At 32.1% G+C, this 14,943-nt stretch overlaps 3 protein-coding genes across 3 annotated transcripts; 2 read left to right on the top strand and 1 right to left on the bottom strand.

The window, feature by feature from the left end:
* Positions 1–9,553: 9,553 nt before the first annotated feature.
* Positions 9,554–11,833, top strand: LOC115228351. Its single transcript, XM_029798951.1, has 5 exons — positions 9,554–10,058; positions 10,090–10,288; positions 10,448–10,579; positions 10,985–11,067; positions 11,815–11,833. Exons 1-5 carry the CDS (start codon positions 9,616–9,618, stop codon positions 11,831–11,833), a joined length of 876 nt encoding a protein of 291 aa, XP_029654811.1. The 5' UTR covers positions 9,554–9,615.
* Positions 11,834–11,842: 9 nt separating this feature from the next.
* LOC115228350 (probable 6-phosphogluconolactonase) lies at positions 11,843–12,545 on the top strand. The gene is made up of 4 exons (XM_029798950.1): positions 11,843–11,951; positions 11,986–12,192; positions 12,228–12,358; positions 12,393–12,545. The coding sequence occupies exons 2-4, from the start codon at positions 12,003–12,005 to the stop codon at positions 12,543–12,545; spliced, it is 474 nt and encodes a 157-aa protein (XP_029654810.1). The 5' UTR covers positions 11,843–11,951; positions 11,986–12,002.
* A 26-nt stretch (positions 12,546–12,571) lies between these two features.
* Positions 12,572–13,418, bottom strand: LOC115228343 (MOB kinase activator 1B-like). The gene is made up of 3 exons (XM_029798945.1): positions 13,305–13,418; positions 13,046–13,270; positions 12,572–12,958 (listed from the first exon to the last, which is right to left on the bottom strand). The coding sequence occupies exons 1-3, from the start codon at positions 13,390–13,392 to the stop codon at positions 12,714–12,716; spliced, it is 558 nt and encodes a 185-aa protein (XP_029654805.1). The 5' UTR covers positions 13,393–13,418; the 3' UTR covers positions 12,572–12,713.
* Between the last annotated feature and the right edge of the window lie 1,525 nt (positions 13,419–14,943).

Here is a 14,943-nt window from a genome sequence, read left to right as displayed (position 1 = left end):
TTTATAAACAAATTAAAGTAAAATAAAATTGACTTCAAATAAAAGTGAAATAGAAATATTAAAAAAATATTTTAAATAAATTAATAAAAAAACATTAGTTTGCGGTTTTTAATATCAATTTTTTTATTTTAAGAATTTTAAGAATCCTACAGAAAAAAGAAAAAAAAATGTTTCATCAATACACAGTATTTTTTTTAATTTGAGAATCTAAAAATAATTATCAGTGGCTGATTAAATTTGCCCAAAAACATTGAATAATTTTATAAAATCGAAAAAAATTATATTTTCAAAATGATATTATTCTGTAGGATTCTGTAGGACTCAAATCGCCTATTTTTAAAAGAAGCTCGTAGGTTATTTAGAAATAATTAAGAACTTTAACAATTTAATCGATATTTTATTAAAATCAATCCATAATTGATAAATTTCACATGGAATATTCCCGCTGTTTGGAAAATATGCTCTAATTGATGACGGATAATCATTATTTATTTGTATGTGCTAAATCGAGTTTTCTATCTATATTACCCAGGAGATGCCAGCATTTCTTAAATCTACAGTCAAAAACATAATGTTTTCAATGAGAATGAAGAGTGAGACTGGAACCCCCAGAAAAGATATACAAAAAATCATAAAACTCCAAAATACGTACAAAATACTTCCAGATATCGACAATATGTTTGACCAGAAGGAAGGACAAAAAATTATCGAATCAAAAATCAAGGAAATTTTTGGAAAAATAGAATACATTCCAAAATACATGTCTGTACTCGTTTTAGAAACCGCAGACGGAATCAAAAATGCAATTAAAGAGATCACTCCTAAAAACTATAAAATTATCGTCAGTATACATGTTGGTCAGCAAAACGATCAGCAGAGTGTCATTATTAGCCCGAAAATGCTTTGTGACCCTCAAGTCGATATTCAGATGTGTTCGACATATTACAACGAGTCGTTCTTCGTTTATGCTGCTGTATTCTTATTTTATTGCCATTAATAACATAATAAGTAAATTCTATTAAATAAAAATGGCTTTTTCATTTTCATAAGTAAAACTGTACTAACTTAGGACCTCAATTAACTTTATTTTCCATAGAATTTAAAAATTAAGGGCCTTGTTCTATCTCAAAAATCATGGAAAAAATTGTCTTTAAAAGACTATCAACTTATATTGAAGATAAACAGTATCTCTTGAAAGAGCAATGGGGTTTTCGGCGGAACAAGGGCACTGGAAATTGCTTTTCACTGTTAAAGGAGGCCATATCTACAGCACAAAGAAAAAAGAGTATCTTACGGCTGCATGTCTAGACATATCAAAAGCATTTGATAGCGTCTGGCATGTTGGGCTATTACGAACTTTATACAATTTTAACGTTGGAAAGACAGCCCTAGTTTGGATGAAGAGTTTCCTCTCGGGAAGAGAATCGTTTGTACGGGTCGGAAACCAATTATCGAAGAGAATTTTGCTTAAGAGAGGAGTTCCGCAGGGATCTGTCATCAGTCCACTTTTATTTAACTGTGTGATGTGCGACATTCCTCAAGTGGATCTCCCTAGCATGGAGATGGTCATCTACGCAGATGATATTTTAATTATGGATTTCTCTATGAGCAAATCAATATCGTGGAAAAGAACCCATAGTCATATCGAAAAAATTGGCAAATGGTGCCAGGATAAAGGCTTGTCTTTATCTTTTGAAAAAAGCACTGTTTGCTGGATTGGTGAAAGGAGAAGGAAACCTGATGTTTGTATTAACACCGGAGCGATAAAACCCGTGGAGGATCTTAAATACCTCGGAATAGTTGTGGATGCAACTGGTTCATTCAAGATGTATATAAGGAAGAGAAAGAACAAGGCTACCCAAATGTTGAAAGCTCTGATGCGATTCCAGCTGAAACCGGAAACGTTCTTATACGTATACTCTGCGTGTATAGAACCCTTCCTGATCTATGGATCTCAAGGATGGTTCGGAAGCTGCGAAGGAAAGAAACATATTGATCTTTTGGAGAAAACGCGGAGATATGCCATTAAACTGGCACATGGCTTGGACTTAAAATCCAAGCTAACCCCAGAGCTGGAGGGATCGGTACGATCCATTGAAAAACTGTTGCATCACTTAAATAAATAGTGGTGCAAGGAGTCGTTATTTTTATCGAAGGGACATCTGGTGTCCCATTAGAGTTGACCCCAATCAGCAAACAAACTTGTTTCTTCCGTCTCCTTGGTTTCGTTTGGCTCTTCTCTCCCCCTTTTAATCTAGTGACGAGTTTGTTACATAGAAAATAAACAGTTCAATAGTTCAACAAAATAGTTATAGACTCCTCTTTTCAAAATATTGGTCTGAGTTGAGTTGACGATTTTGGAGAAGGTTGATTTCTTTTGCAAATGAATTTAAATTCACAGTTCTTCTCCTCTAGTTTACAAGAAAAAAGAAATAGCAGAGAATATTTCCGCATACTTTTAATTTCTTTTTAGAAGTATCGACGAACACATAACTCAATTTGTCGATGATTTAACATTTTTGACTAAGCCTATAACGCTGACGGAGATACAAACAGCTCTGCAAAACCTGTAAAACAATAAAAGTCTGTAAATTGATAGTATGTGAAACATTCGCCAACATTACTGATATGTAAAGTACTCAATATTTTAAATGATATATTTGCGAAGCACATCTTAGGGCAAAAAATTCTACGAATTCAAAAATTCGGGAAGTGACATGAACAATAATACTTGTCCAATGTCATTTATATCACATGATTCATCTATTGCTATTGAAATTGAATTAGACAATTTCATGTCCGAAACTTGTTGAACAGATACATTCGAAGACATCTTAAAAGTCCTGTCGGCTACTATTTTCGCAGATAAAGGTATATTCATTATCTTATTCACGACTTCTGCCTTATTTGAAAAATCGTGAAAAAGTTCTTCAGAGGTTTTAATGAAACATGCCTTTATAAATTCGCCATCGGTAAATGGTTTTCCCCTTTTTGCGATCTCTTGGCTTATCAAAAAACTGGCAATATTTGCAGTCCTGGCATTGTGATACCAATATTTAAAAGCGGAATTCTCAATCTGATTATTCTTTGCAAGTTCTTCGACAGCTTTCTTTCGCGAATCACCAATTGGATATTTTTTGCGAAATTTGAGTGTTTTGTGTTAAAGTGTCTCTCTAAATTTGACTTTTTATTTTGATTCAAAGTTTCCTGGCAAATGAGACATTTCGGTAGTTGTTCTGAATTAGACGTGAATGCAAAAGTTTCAGTCCATTTTGATTGAAAATGTCGCGCATTATCGATTTTTTATTAATTTTTTATTGCTAGGCATATATCGATGTACCACAAAAAATTAATGTTAAACGTGCAAAGATTTTTTATTATTAACAAAACAAAAAAAATAGTTAAAAATTGAAAGAGCCTACTTAAGAGTTAAAGAGCCTCCAAAGGCTCGCGAGCCCGCTTTTGCCGACCCCTGCTTTAGACCAATCATCCTTCTAACGATTTTACGAAAGGTACTCTCTTTGATTCTCCTGAATATGATCTCTTTTACAGTAGACAAATACCTGTCTTCGAGTCAAAGTGAATTTGCTACATGTAAATCTAAATCCTTGGGGATCACTATAAGGAATGCTTGATAAGATCTAAGAATGGATCCTGCCACTTTTTCAAAAGACATAATGGATTTGTACTTTCTAAAAACCAACTGTTTTCGTAGCAGATCACACACAACTATCTATACACACTGACCTAAAAAATGCTGGAATGTGACTAGAAAATGTTGATGACCTAGAAGATCTTTGAAAAATCTCATTGTTACGTTTAGTAAATAATAACTTGTTACAGAAATATTTCTAAAATTAAAAAAATTTTAATCAGTGAAGTACACAACGGAAATATAATAAGAGATCGATAAGAAATATGTGTTTAAAAACATTGGCTATTGGGAAGTTTAAAGCCACATTTATAGAGAACTAGCTCGGCAGCTCCCTTCGCTCACCGCGACCTAGCTCCTGCGGAGGGCCTGTTTCATCAAACAACTATAAGTTTAAGTAAATATATTAAACGACCTGGTTTGATGTAACCCTATTCTACGCCTGTTGATAAACGATGTTTGTTGTCCGTCTTTCCTTGGCATATATTAATAAATTTTCTCTTCTGTTTATCCTTGAACATCCCACATACAGCTGTTCGTAGAAAGAACACTCGCTCTCTAAAAATTTTCAAAATTAGTGGAATATAAACACCCTCACCTTGATACTTATCTGTTAATATCGTCGCTTCTATTATGTCGAGTCACACGCTGGCTACCAAAGCGAAAATGCATAAAATTATTTTTTTGGCGGGAAGGTTTTAAGGACCTCATCATGTAAGTCGACGATATACTTGTTGTTCATTTTAACCAAAATCTGCAAATATTTTTTCTTAATTTTTTTGGCATGAAGGTTTAAAACCTTATCATGTGAGTCGAGGACATGCGTGTTGTTCATTTGAACAAAAATAAAAGCAATCTTCTTGTACAAAAATAAAATCAAAATCATATTAATTGTCATAATAATCACTAGGCAACATGAATGATGTAGATTGGAACGGAATATCAGAAATAATTGAAAATCCGGACAAAGAATTTGACCAGGATTACTGGCTTGAAAATTTAACAAACGTATAGTTAAAATCTTTAGATTATTTAGTTAAATCCGAATTCTGTCGAAGACTTTACTAAAATCATTAACGCTTATAAAGTCGTTGTCATAATTGCCAACACAAAAATTCAAACGATGAAAGTTTTGCAGAAATTATCAATGAATATGATCAACAACTTACAGCTAAAGATAAAACAAGTAATCTTCACATGAATAACTAAACTAAAGTTACATCTCTACGTCGTGAAATAAAGGAAAAAGACGTAATTAAAAAATAAAACAATTTAAAGGCCATAGCTGCACTTCCGGCTTCCGAGGCGATGATTAGATCACGCTTAAGAGATTTAGAAAAAGAATTCGACGAATTGATGGCATCTAACATTATTTTGTCGAAGGAACATGAGAAGTTGCTAGCAAACGAACAAGCAAACTTGGAATTAGCAGAAAATGCTAAAAAAGAGGCCAAAGAATTGGAGACCAAGGCATCAAAATAAAGATTTATATTTAGAATCGACAATTGCTAGAGGATTTACGTGAATACAAACACCAAGTGAATTTCCAAAGGGAGACAATGTTAGCAAAAGGTTTGGGTACAGGAGAGGCAGAAGAAAAAAGTAAGAAATTCAAAGAAAAACTCATCGATGCGCTTCATGAAAATTCAGTATTGATTTGCAGTCAAATTTAGGCCTTAATCGAAGTGAACTTGAAACTTAAGGAAGCGACAGATCAGGCAAAAACCGAACTTGATGTTGGGAAAATAGAAATCGAAAAATGTCTGGAAGAAAATTTAAAACTCAAAGAAGTTCTGAAATATAGCGACAACATAATCGACGAGCTTAGAAAAGAAAACTTAACTATGAAGACTCGGGTGTTTATTTTGTACATAATTCTAAGGAAAATGAATTCACGGCTGTTTTGAAAAACGACGACGAGGTCAACGACGAAGTGATGGTTTTGGTGAGCCAGAAGGTAACGGAATGGGGGGTATCCAAATCTTTTGTTAATCTTACAAGGAACTTCTGGAAGGAAAGGAATTGGAAATGTCAAAACTAAAACGTAAAAATTTTGAACTGGAAAAAGAAAATAATTTACTAAAGTTAGATTCAGACAAAAATATTATTAATAAACTAACAACTGTAAGAAAATGTAGAATAAGTATAAGGCTCTTGAAGAAAAGGAGTCTCAAGTACTACGCCTTCAAGAAGAGCTTAAAAAAGCCGCGGGAGAAATTGAACAGGAAATCGAAAATTTTGAACTTATAAAATCTCGGATTGCTTCATGTAATAATTTATAAGTATAAATGTCAAATTACAGCCGAATCTATTAATAAAATCGTCAAAATGGAACGCCAAATAACGGAAACGCAAGCAAAACTAACTAAAGCTCAAGAAAATTTAGAATCTGTAAATTTTTAGATTATTTTTAGGCAGAATCTAGAATTTGTGAGTTAGAAATGCAGCTTGAAGAAACCACCAATCGTGGATGCAGAATAGAGCAGGTACTATTATGAGACGATGTTTTAGGGAGTATTCGGACTGACTGACGCTATTGCTGAAATCAATGACCAGAAATCAAAAATCAAAAATCTGGAAAAGTTAGTTCTGACTGATTCAAGGAAAATTATTATAGAGAACTTAAGGAACGCTTGAAGCTCTAGGAACTGTGGAGTTTCGAATGGATCAATTATTGGATCAGAATGAGTTTTATAGATCAAAATTGTCGCTACCATTTGACGACCAGGAACTTGACAAATTTATGACATCAAAAAAATTTCAACAAGAAGAACTTAAGGCTTCCATAGTCATACTTAAAAGCGAAGTTTTTTTATATAAAATTATCAATCTTGTTTAGATTCGGTCTCTAGAAGAAGAAAGAAGTCAATTGCAGGAACACGTTCGTAATTTAGGAAAATTGATAGCTCAAAAGTGATGTGTAAAATTTTCAATTTAGAATGGGCAATGAGTCTGAATTGGCAATTTCTAGGGAACTTGAAAAGAAGTCTCAATCTATAGATACTTCAAAAAATTCTTCAATAATAAAAGAAGTGAGTTTCTTCATAAAAATAGATCAGATAAAAAATTTAAGCAAGGTTGTATCTGAGCTTTCAACGACTCGTAAAGTCGAAAATGAACGTCAAAACGATTTTTTAAAAGAAAAGAATAAGCAACTAAAAAAAATAATGTCAGAATTATCAATTAAAATAAGTAATTTTATTTATTTAATCATCAGGAGAAAATGCCCCAGCTCAGGAATTACTTGATATGATATCAAGCGAGTCTAATGATGGGAATTGCATGCTTTTAATAAACAAAGGACTCAACTTTTAACGGAAGGAGCAGTAAAGATTTTGTTCTAAAGACGAAATAGAGTAATGACTTCCCATCGTTATCTCTTACTCTACCCCCAGCTAACCTTTTGAAATTGTCCTATCTTGAGACCTCAAATACTTTCGGTGCAGAATTCGTAATAAGTATGGAAGAATATCTTGTTGAAACTCTGCAAGTTTACTAATTTATTTATTTGTTGAGAAAAATGAAGTTCTTCAAAATAAATTGACAGATGCTACAAAAAATTTTTCAAAAACTAATAAAGATTACTCAGTCCTCAAACAAAGACTATTTCTGATTTACGAAGACCACAAAAGACAAAAAATTGTTACGAAAATCAAAAATTACTTTCTAGGAATGGAACCAAGACAAACAAAAAATGTTAAAAAGGATTAAAGAGCTTGAAAGTAAACGGGCTGAGGACGAGACTGCTATATTTGAATATGAAGTTAATTTTTGATACTTTATTCACAGAAATTCAGAAATGTGATAGAAAACTCATCAAATGACACAATTAGGGAAAGTCTGGCAGAGGTAACAAGAAGAGTTGTTCTGCTTTCTGTAAATGAAAAAGCATTGATCAGTCGATATTCTTCTGTTTGTGAAGAAAAAGAAGAAATTCAAAAGGTATATCACTGTGTTTTTTATTCACAGGAATTGAAAAAACAGCAAGAAATAGTTAGTTCTAATGAAATAACCAGCAATGACAGAATTTCGTACCTCGAGGGAGTCAAAGTTAATTGAAAATTAATATATGAATATAAATAGGACAAAGCTGCTTTCAAAATACAGTTACTTATGAGGAAATTGGAGGATTCTGTGTCCCAGACTGTCTACAGCCAAATATTTGGTGAAAATATAAAAATAAAACAAAAATACAGCGAGCTTTTAGAAAAAACAAGTGCAACTATCGATCAAAAAAAGTCAATTTACAACCTCGAAGTAATGAACTTTTTCATAATCTGAATAGGCCGAATTAAAGAAGACCACTTCTTTAAAAAATCAAATTGAAGAGGAACTTGGTGTGTTACAAGTCAAATTGAACTTTTTGGAATCATCAAAAGAAAATACAGCCAAACGTATGCTATTTTAGGCATTCATTTTTACAGTTGACGAAGTGTCAAGTTTGCAAAGACGTTTAGAACTTTACGAGATAAAAGCTTTGGAAGACAAACAAAGAATCGAGTTTAACAAGAAATTGCAATTAGACTTAAAAAACTCACTAAAGTTTGTCGAAGAAAGAAATTCTCAACTTGAAGAGACTACATTAAAAGTATACTTTTATGAAAATAGTATAATAGCTTACAAACGAAAATCTTCGACTACAAGCAACAGAAACAATTTTGATAGGACAACTATCACGTTATTTGAAATATTTTTATTTCTTGTAGAATCCGTTCCGCAAAAGAAATACTGCGCACTTGTCGAAAATACAGAGGCTATTCAAAAAGATCAAGTTCTAACAAATAATGAAATGCGTCGTTTGCGAGTTTAATGAGTTTAATCACCATAGGAAACATCTGACGTATTGTCATGCCAGCTGGGAGCCCTCAAAGCGCAGAATGTCAACTTGAATACTGAAGTGAACATTTTAAAGAAACATATTTCAGACTTTGAGTCAGGAAATTTTGATAAAGAAACATTTGGTAAAATAAGAAATTGAATTTTTAGGAAAACTTTATCGTAAAATAATAAAGCTTAGTATTGCGGAAACAAACGCCAACCAAAACGTTGTTATTAAAAACCAAAAAATCAAGCAAGCAGAAGCAGAAAACCTTCGACTCCTAAAATTATTCGATACTTGCGATAACCTATCATTTTGCCATCAATTGGAAATTGGAGACCAAATTAAACAACTCCAATCTCGCATTGCTGTAAAATAATTATTTTTAAATCCCCTGAAGGATATTTTAGCAAAATCTGTAAATTCAGTTCCTTTCCTAATTCATGAAAAAAAGAACCTTTCCTTAGAAAGACTATTTACTGAAAACAAAGATTTAAGGGACCAATTGAACAATGTAATTAATTGAGTTTTGAGCCATTTTAGATGTTTGAAAAAAATTCTTTCATCCAAGAAAACGTCGATAAAGCAGAATTGAGAATCAAGTTTCTTGAACAACAAATGGGAGGAAAAGATCATGAAATTTGTCAAAACGAAGATAAATGGAAGAATTATGAAGTTATGCAGCTCGAAAACATGCGGAGAAAAAGGAAAATAGATCATTTAGAAAGAAAAATAAAATCAATGTCTACCGAAATTCGGCAAAAGAGGAAATATTGAGACAGTTAGAAGAAGAGAATTCAAAATTAATTCAGGTTATTGAAGTCTCTGTATTCTTAAAAGGCTTCACTGGTAAAGTCTTCCTATGAAAATTACGAAATCACTTTGAAAAAACATTTTAACATTGAAAACGAGAAGACATTCCAAAAAGTTTTTTAAATAAAATATCACGAAATAGGAATCTCTGTATGTGACTCAAGATATTGGTCCGCGAATTGTTAATGACATTCAGGACCAACAAAAAATCGTGAAAGAAATGGAAATGGTTTTAATACATTTCTAAAAGTTGCAGAAACTAAAAGAAAATAAAATTTTATTGGAAAAAGCAGAAAGGGATGTCCTCTCAAGAGATGAAGTGATCGCTCAAATGAGGATCAAGCTATTGGAAGTCGAGAAATATAATACTCAAAAATCAGACGAATCTAAAGCTCTCGATGCAGCTAAACTCAACCTTATATCACTCAATAAGTGCTTGGAAACTAAAGAAGATACAATTTCCGAATTACGTGGTCTATTGTTGGAAGCAAATAGAACTGCCAACTTGAAAAGTGAAGAATATCAAGACGCCGTTTCCAAACTAAACAGAGAAATCTCTCATCGGAAATCACTCGATTTCTCAAAGAATTGTGAGGTTTCCAGAGATATAGCCCCTTTCAACCAAATAAACCTTGACTTGGAAGAGACTATTTCACACCAAAAGCGAATGATTGGATCTTTAACTGATCAACTTAACGATGCTCATAAACAACTGGAAGTGCTTCGAACCCAATATAAACAAAGAATTGAGGACAGTGAAAGTCACGTGACGGAGTTATATTCTATTTATTACAACACTCTATAGTTTGAAAGAAAAACGGACCCAGGACATGAAAAAAGTGAAGAATATTTTACAAAAAGTTAAAATCGATGTGAAGAAAAAGAACGAATTAATTGCATCTTTGACTGATGGGCAAACGAGAAATGTTTCACAAGAGGAAATTCTCAAGAAAGAAATTGCCGATTTAAAGTCACAAATTTGCAAAACTAATGACGACAATTCTGTTCATATAAACAAATTGAGATTATTAGGAATATATTAAAACCATCGAAAAACTAAGACAAAGTCTTGCGAACACAAAATCTGTTTCAATAGAAGTCAATAAAAGCGATCGAAATACCGTTTCTTCGCTTCAGGTTGATTAATTCAATTTATTCTTTAGGAAAAATTGAAATCGACTTCAAAACTTCTTTTTGATGTCAAAAAACAAAACAAAGCTCAAGAAATCATAATTCAAGAAAATTGTAATGAGAAAGAACGGCACGTTGATGCGAATAGTATTAACATTATACTTGTAATTTAGATAAACTCAAAAAAACAGTTTTATATTTGAGAAAAGAATTAGAAATAACAAAACAGAAAAAAAGCGAAATCGATGTTATATTTTATTATTATCCAATTATTTGTAGTTCTCAACCCAGTTTCCGGATTCCAGCACTCTCAGTGACCTCGTTATAAAATTTTTATAATAATTTATAGGATTTTAAAGTCTTTGCATCGGGTAAAGAAATAAAAAGTGCGGAAAAGCCGTGGAAAAGCTTAACTCATGACGAAACAAGAATTATGAATATTCAGTTTATTTTTAATCCCATAAACCAATTTAGACTTGAACAGAATAACGAATTTTTACGTGAGAGAATTAGACAACTAGAAGGGGACAGAAATTTGGCAATAATTTATTTGATCATTTTAAAAATAGATGACGTCATTTGGTCGAGGAAGTCAAAATATGACAGAAGATGATTACAGGGAAGAAAATCGTATATTAAAATCAAAAGTAAGGTAATTTAAGTATTTTTAGCTTTCATTATTCGAGAAAACTTACGGAAGGAAAGATGTTTAGTGAAATTATTTAACTTAGATAATTTTTTCTGTTTCATTAATTATAATTAAAAAATATTTTTTCTGAGCAGAAAATAATCAAACAGAAAAAGACATAATTAATGTCACTTTCGTTACTAAGCTGCCGATTAATAAATTAATTTTATTACAAAAATCAATATTTAAACGTTCATGCATCTAGGCAGTGAAAATATGATAATGTTGTTCGCGGAAACGGAAGGATCTGCCTAGTGAATATGATGATGAGTGCCTATTATGTATACACAATAATTTTTGTCTTTACTTGAGGTTTAAATGAAGATCTTAGTTTTTAATAATTTTTGAATGGTGTGTTCAAATTTGAGTTTTCTATCTAAAAAATAATTTTTTATCACATTAATAATCCTCATTATCGTGCAATCTAAAATAACGAGATTGTATAGATCCAGACCAAAAAATTACAACATCACATATTTTATAATGAAGATTAATCAACTTATGGCACTAGATATTAGAAAGTAAACTCGTTAGTGATTTCTAAGTCGCAGAGACGTCAAACAAAAAATATATTCCTTCTAGAATCTAAAAGATCATCCGTGTGGAAATCTTTCAACATTCAAAAAATATTTATATTTATTGAACTTTAATAATATTTTTAATTATTAAGAAATCACATTTTTAACTCTCGTTATGGTTTTTATTCCATAGTAATATATCAAAATATTAGAAAGAATTAACAATTCTTGAAAATGAAATAGAAATAGGAGAAGCAATATCAAACAAAATATTGGATACTGCCCAAAAAGCAATAGAAAATCGAGGTCTTTTTACTTTGGCATTATCTGGTAAATGAAATTTTAAATTGTTCATTCTGAGTAGGAGGAAGCGTGGCTACAATGCTATGCCAGAATCTCCTGGAGAAATCCACGAGAATTGAGTGGACGAAATGGAGAATATTTTTAGCCGATGAGCGCTTTGTTCATCTTAATGACTCTGATTCGACTTTTGGATTTTACAAAGACAACTTATTCGATCCAGCAGAAGTCCCCAATGATAAAACCTTTCCAATTCAACTTAACCTTCCTCGTGAACTCTAAAAATAAATATCTAGTCCTTGACAGTTGACCAGGCGGCTCAAGCATATCAAAATTCAATATTGTCTATTTTTCCAAAAACTGAGGTCAGATTTGACCTTATCGTACTTGGAATGGGCCCAGATGGTCACACGTGCTCTCTTTTTCCCGATCATGCTGCACTTTCTGTTGGTTTTTTTAAGATTAAACTAGAGTCAATCTTTGATCGTTCCAATTTTTGACTCACCTAAAAACCCACCGAAAAGAATATCATTTTCTCTAAAAATGCTTAATCAGGCACATTCCATAATATTTGCTGTCTGTGGAAAATCAAAGTCTTCCGCAATTCGGGTAATCGAATTATGAAAGATCATAAAGAGAGTTTTTAGAGATGGGGAAAATCCAAATCTGCCATCCTCCTTAGTGAAAGGACCAACTGTCCTTTGGTTTATTGATAAGGAAGCGGCAGGGGAGTTGATTGAAGAATAGAGAACTTTATTAGTAAAAATGATTAATTTTTGTCGCTAATTTTAACTACGGGTTGAGTTTTTTTATTATTTTTGAAATAACTACATCCATTGGTGCCAGTTCTTTCGCGGGGATGAGGTCAAATTCTTTGTTAAAACATGCAAAGTGTTTGAATGAAGTGTTCATGTGAGCGTCCTCGTCCAATTCCTTGATTTGTTGTAAATGGCTGTGATAAATGTGTCCGTAAACCCGAAATAAACGACAGTGAATTTTTTTAACAACTGCCATAAAGTTCTTTGGGTACGGAGTCCCTATAATAATTAAAACAAGGAAAATATATAATTTAATGATATTACTTATCAAATCAAGATAGGATGGGATTAGTATATAATAGTCACCTATTTCTGGAGGAAATACTGTAGTGTCATTAAATGTGTCATTTGTCCATTCTAACATGTTAGCGATATATTCTGGAGCGGACAGCTTTAATGGCTTTCGGTGATTTTTACTGGCCCAGTGATATTCGTATTTGGGCCCAGCTGACATAATTGGGCAACTAATCTCCGTGCAAAAGTCAGAAATTGTTTCATAAAGCAATGAGACTTGATTGTAGAAGTCGACAGCTAATAAAAATCAGATTAAATATAATTTGATTACTGTTAACTGCAATCCATTCGTTCATATCACTGTTAGGCGGAACTTTGACTGCTGACATTATATCCAGAGTTCCGAGTGTCTTATCCATAACTTGTTTGAGTTCAAAGCATCTGTTATCTTCGTCGATGTCCTTACGTGGCTTAAAAGTTTTCTGTTTTGCCCTAATTGAATGAAGTACAGAAGATTAACTAACAATCCGAACATGAATTTTAATCAGTATTAATATAATATGTAAAGTGGAAATCGTTTAGGGTTATTTTGATAAAAAACTTAATATTAATCAATTTAAAAAATTATTATATATATCGAAATCGTTTTTGTTAAAAGAAAAACTTCAAAAATATTAATTATTTTCGGATTAATTTTTACTTATAACAAGGATGTACAAAAAATATTTTTAAAAATGGAAAATCTTATTAGAAGACTATTAAAGAATAAAAAAAACTTGAAGGTAGAAAAAATATTGTTTGAGTTCCAAATAGTTTGTAGAAATATGAGTAGATACGACAATTTCAGCTGAGCTAAAAATAAAATGTAACAAACCCAATATCCAATATAAATATAAACTTTCGTCAAAAAATTGAATTTAATATGGATTATTGAAATCACTTAATGAATAAATTAACATCTGAAAAAGTGGAAAATCAGCATAAATATACAAGAATTATAATTAATTCATAAAGATAATGTAAAGATTGTAGTGATTGTCTTTACCTGGAATGGAATTGTCTCAAAGTAAGTTACAAATTATATAAATAAACTATCTATTGTGAAGTCAATGAGGACTTGCTTCCAATCAGCTGTACTAAAACTCTCAAGAGTATGACGATTTACATAAACACGGGATAAGGATTTCTGATAAATAGTAACCCTCTGCTACTACCAACTTGCAAAACTGACATGCTTTGAACGGAAAAAATATATAATTGGTGAGTTTATAACTTATGGGGGAATATTTACTTAACAATCTTAAAGGCACAAAAACTCACCTGCATTGTGATCATGTCTATAAAATTTCTAAACTTCAATTTGCTCCAAAAGATCCTGTAAATAACCTCTTAAATTGAAGTTATCTCATTTTTAATCTCGTTTTACACGGAAATATTAAGTTCGTTGAATTGAAATTCACCTCAATCAAAATCGGTATATCAATTTGATAGATAGGTTGACATTATGTTTATCCTTGCATCTGAAAAACACAGATGCTTTATTATTAATTTTATTCAGCAGATAACAGTAGGTATTGTTGTTCGTAGACGTCCTAGGAACGCCGATTTGCTATCCTTATAATATGATTCCATTTCATCTTGGTCGAGCCTTAGTATGTGTTGGAATAGGAGCCACTGAGCTTCGGTAATGTCCATAGTGATGGATCTACTGTTCCAGGTACAGTATAAAGTGGAGTTCTTGATTTTCTTCGGCCAGTTGATGCCGATAAGAAGTCTTAATTGTCTTATTTGAAACGAATCGAGGGATTTTTGTTTAGCCATGTTCCTCCGTTGTAAAAAAGTATGGGCTTAATAACAGCATTGTATAGCTTGGCATATAAGGCTGTTGCAATCTTGCCGGTTTGTAGCCATGTGGTCCGCAGATTAAGTGTAACAGTCGACAGCATCGTTTGTCCCCATATTAAATCTGC

Source organism: Octopus sinensis, unplaced genomic scaffold, assembly GCF_006345805.1.
Source record: "Octopus sinensis unplaced genomic scaffold, ASM634580v1 Contig10374, whole genome shotgun sequence".
Classification (NCBI taxonomy): Eukaryota; Metazoa; Mollusca; class Cephalopoda; order Octopoda; family Octopodidae; genus Octopus; species Octopus sinensis.
Note: the sequence above shows the minus strand (reverse complement) of the source record. Positions and strands in the feature narration are given on the sequence as shown.

What these genes read in the sequence shown, in the direction of transcription:
- LOC115228343 (XM_029798945.1), bottom strand. Translation starts at nt 13,392, where the DNA reads ATGGATAAGACACTCGGAACTCTGGATATAATGTCAGCAGTCAAAGTT. An exon ending in CGAATGGATTGCAGTTAACA is followed by an intron (nt 13,271 to 13,304) that starts GTAATCAAATTA and finishes GATTTTTATTAG; the next exon opens with CTGTCGACTTCTACAATCAA. An exon ending in AGTATTTCCTCCAGAAATAG is followed by an intron (nt 12,959 to 13,045) that starts GTGACTATTATA and finishes TAATTATTATAG; the next exon opens with GGACTCCGTACCCAAAGAAC.
- LOC115228351 (XM_029798951.1), top strand. Translation starts at nt 9,616, where the DNA reads ATGAGGATCAAGCTATTGGAAGTCGAGAAATATAATACTCAAAAATCA. An exon ending in AGTGAAAGTCACGTGACGGA is followed by an intron (nt 10,059 to 10,089) that starts GTTATATTCTAT and finishes AACACTCTATAG; the next exon opens with TTTGAAAGAAAAACGGACCC. An exon ending in ATAGTATTAACATTATACTT is followed by an intron (nt 10,580 to 10,984) that starts GTAATTTAGATA and finishes TTTTAAAAATAG; the next exon opens with ATGACGTCATTTGGTCGAGG.
- LOC115228350 (XM_029798950.1), top strand. Translation starts at nt 12,003, where the DNA reads ATGCTATGCCAGAATCTCCTGGAGAAATCCACGAGAATTGAGTGGACG. An exon ending in AATTCAACTTAACCTTCCTC is followed by an intron (nt 12,193 to 12,227) that starts GTGAACTCTAAA and finishes AGTCCTTGACAG; the next exon opens with TTGACCAGGCGGCTCAAGCA. An exon ending in CTCTTTTTCCCGATCATGCT is followed by an intron (nt 12,359 to 12,392) that starts GCACTTTCTGTT and finishes AGATTAAACTAG; the next exon opens with AGTCAATCTTTGATCGTTCC.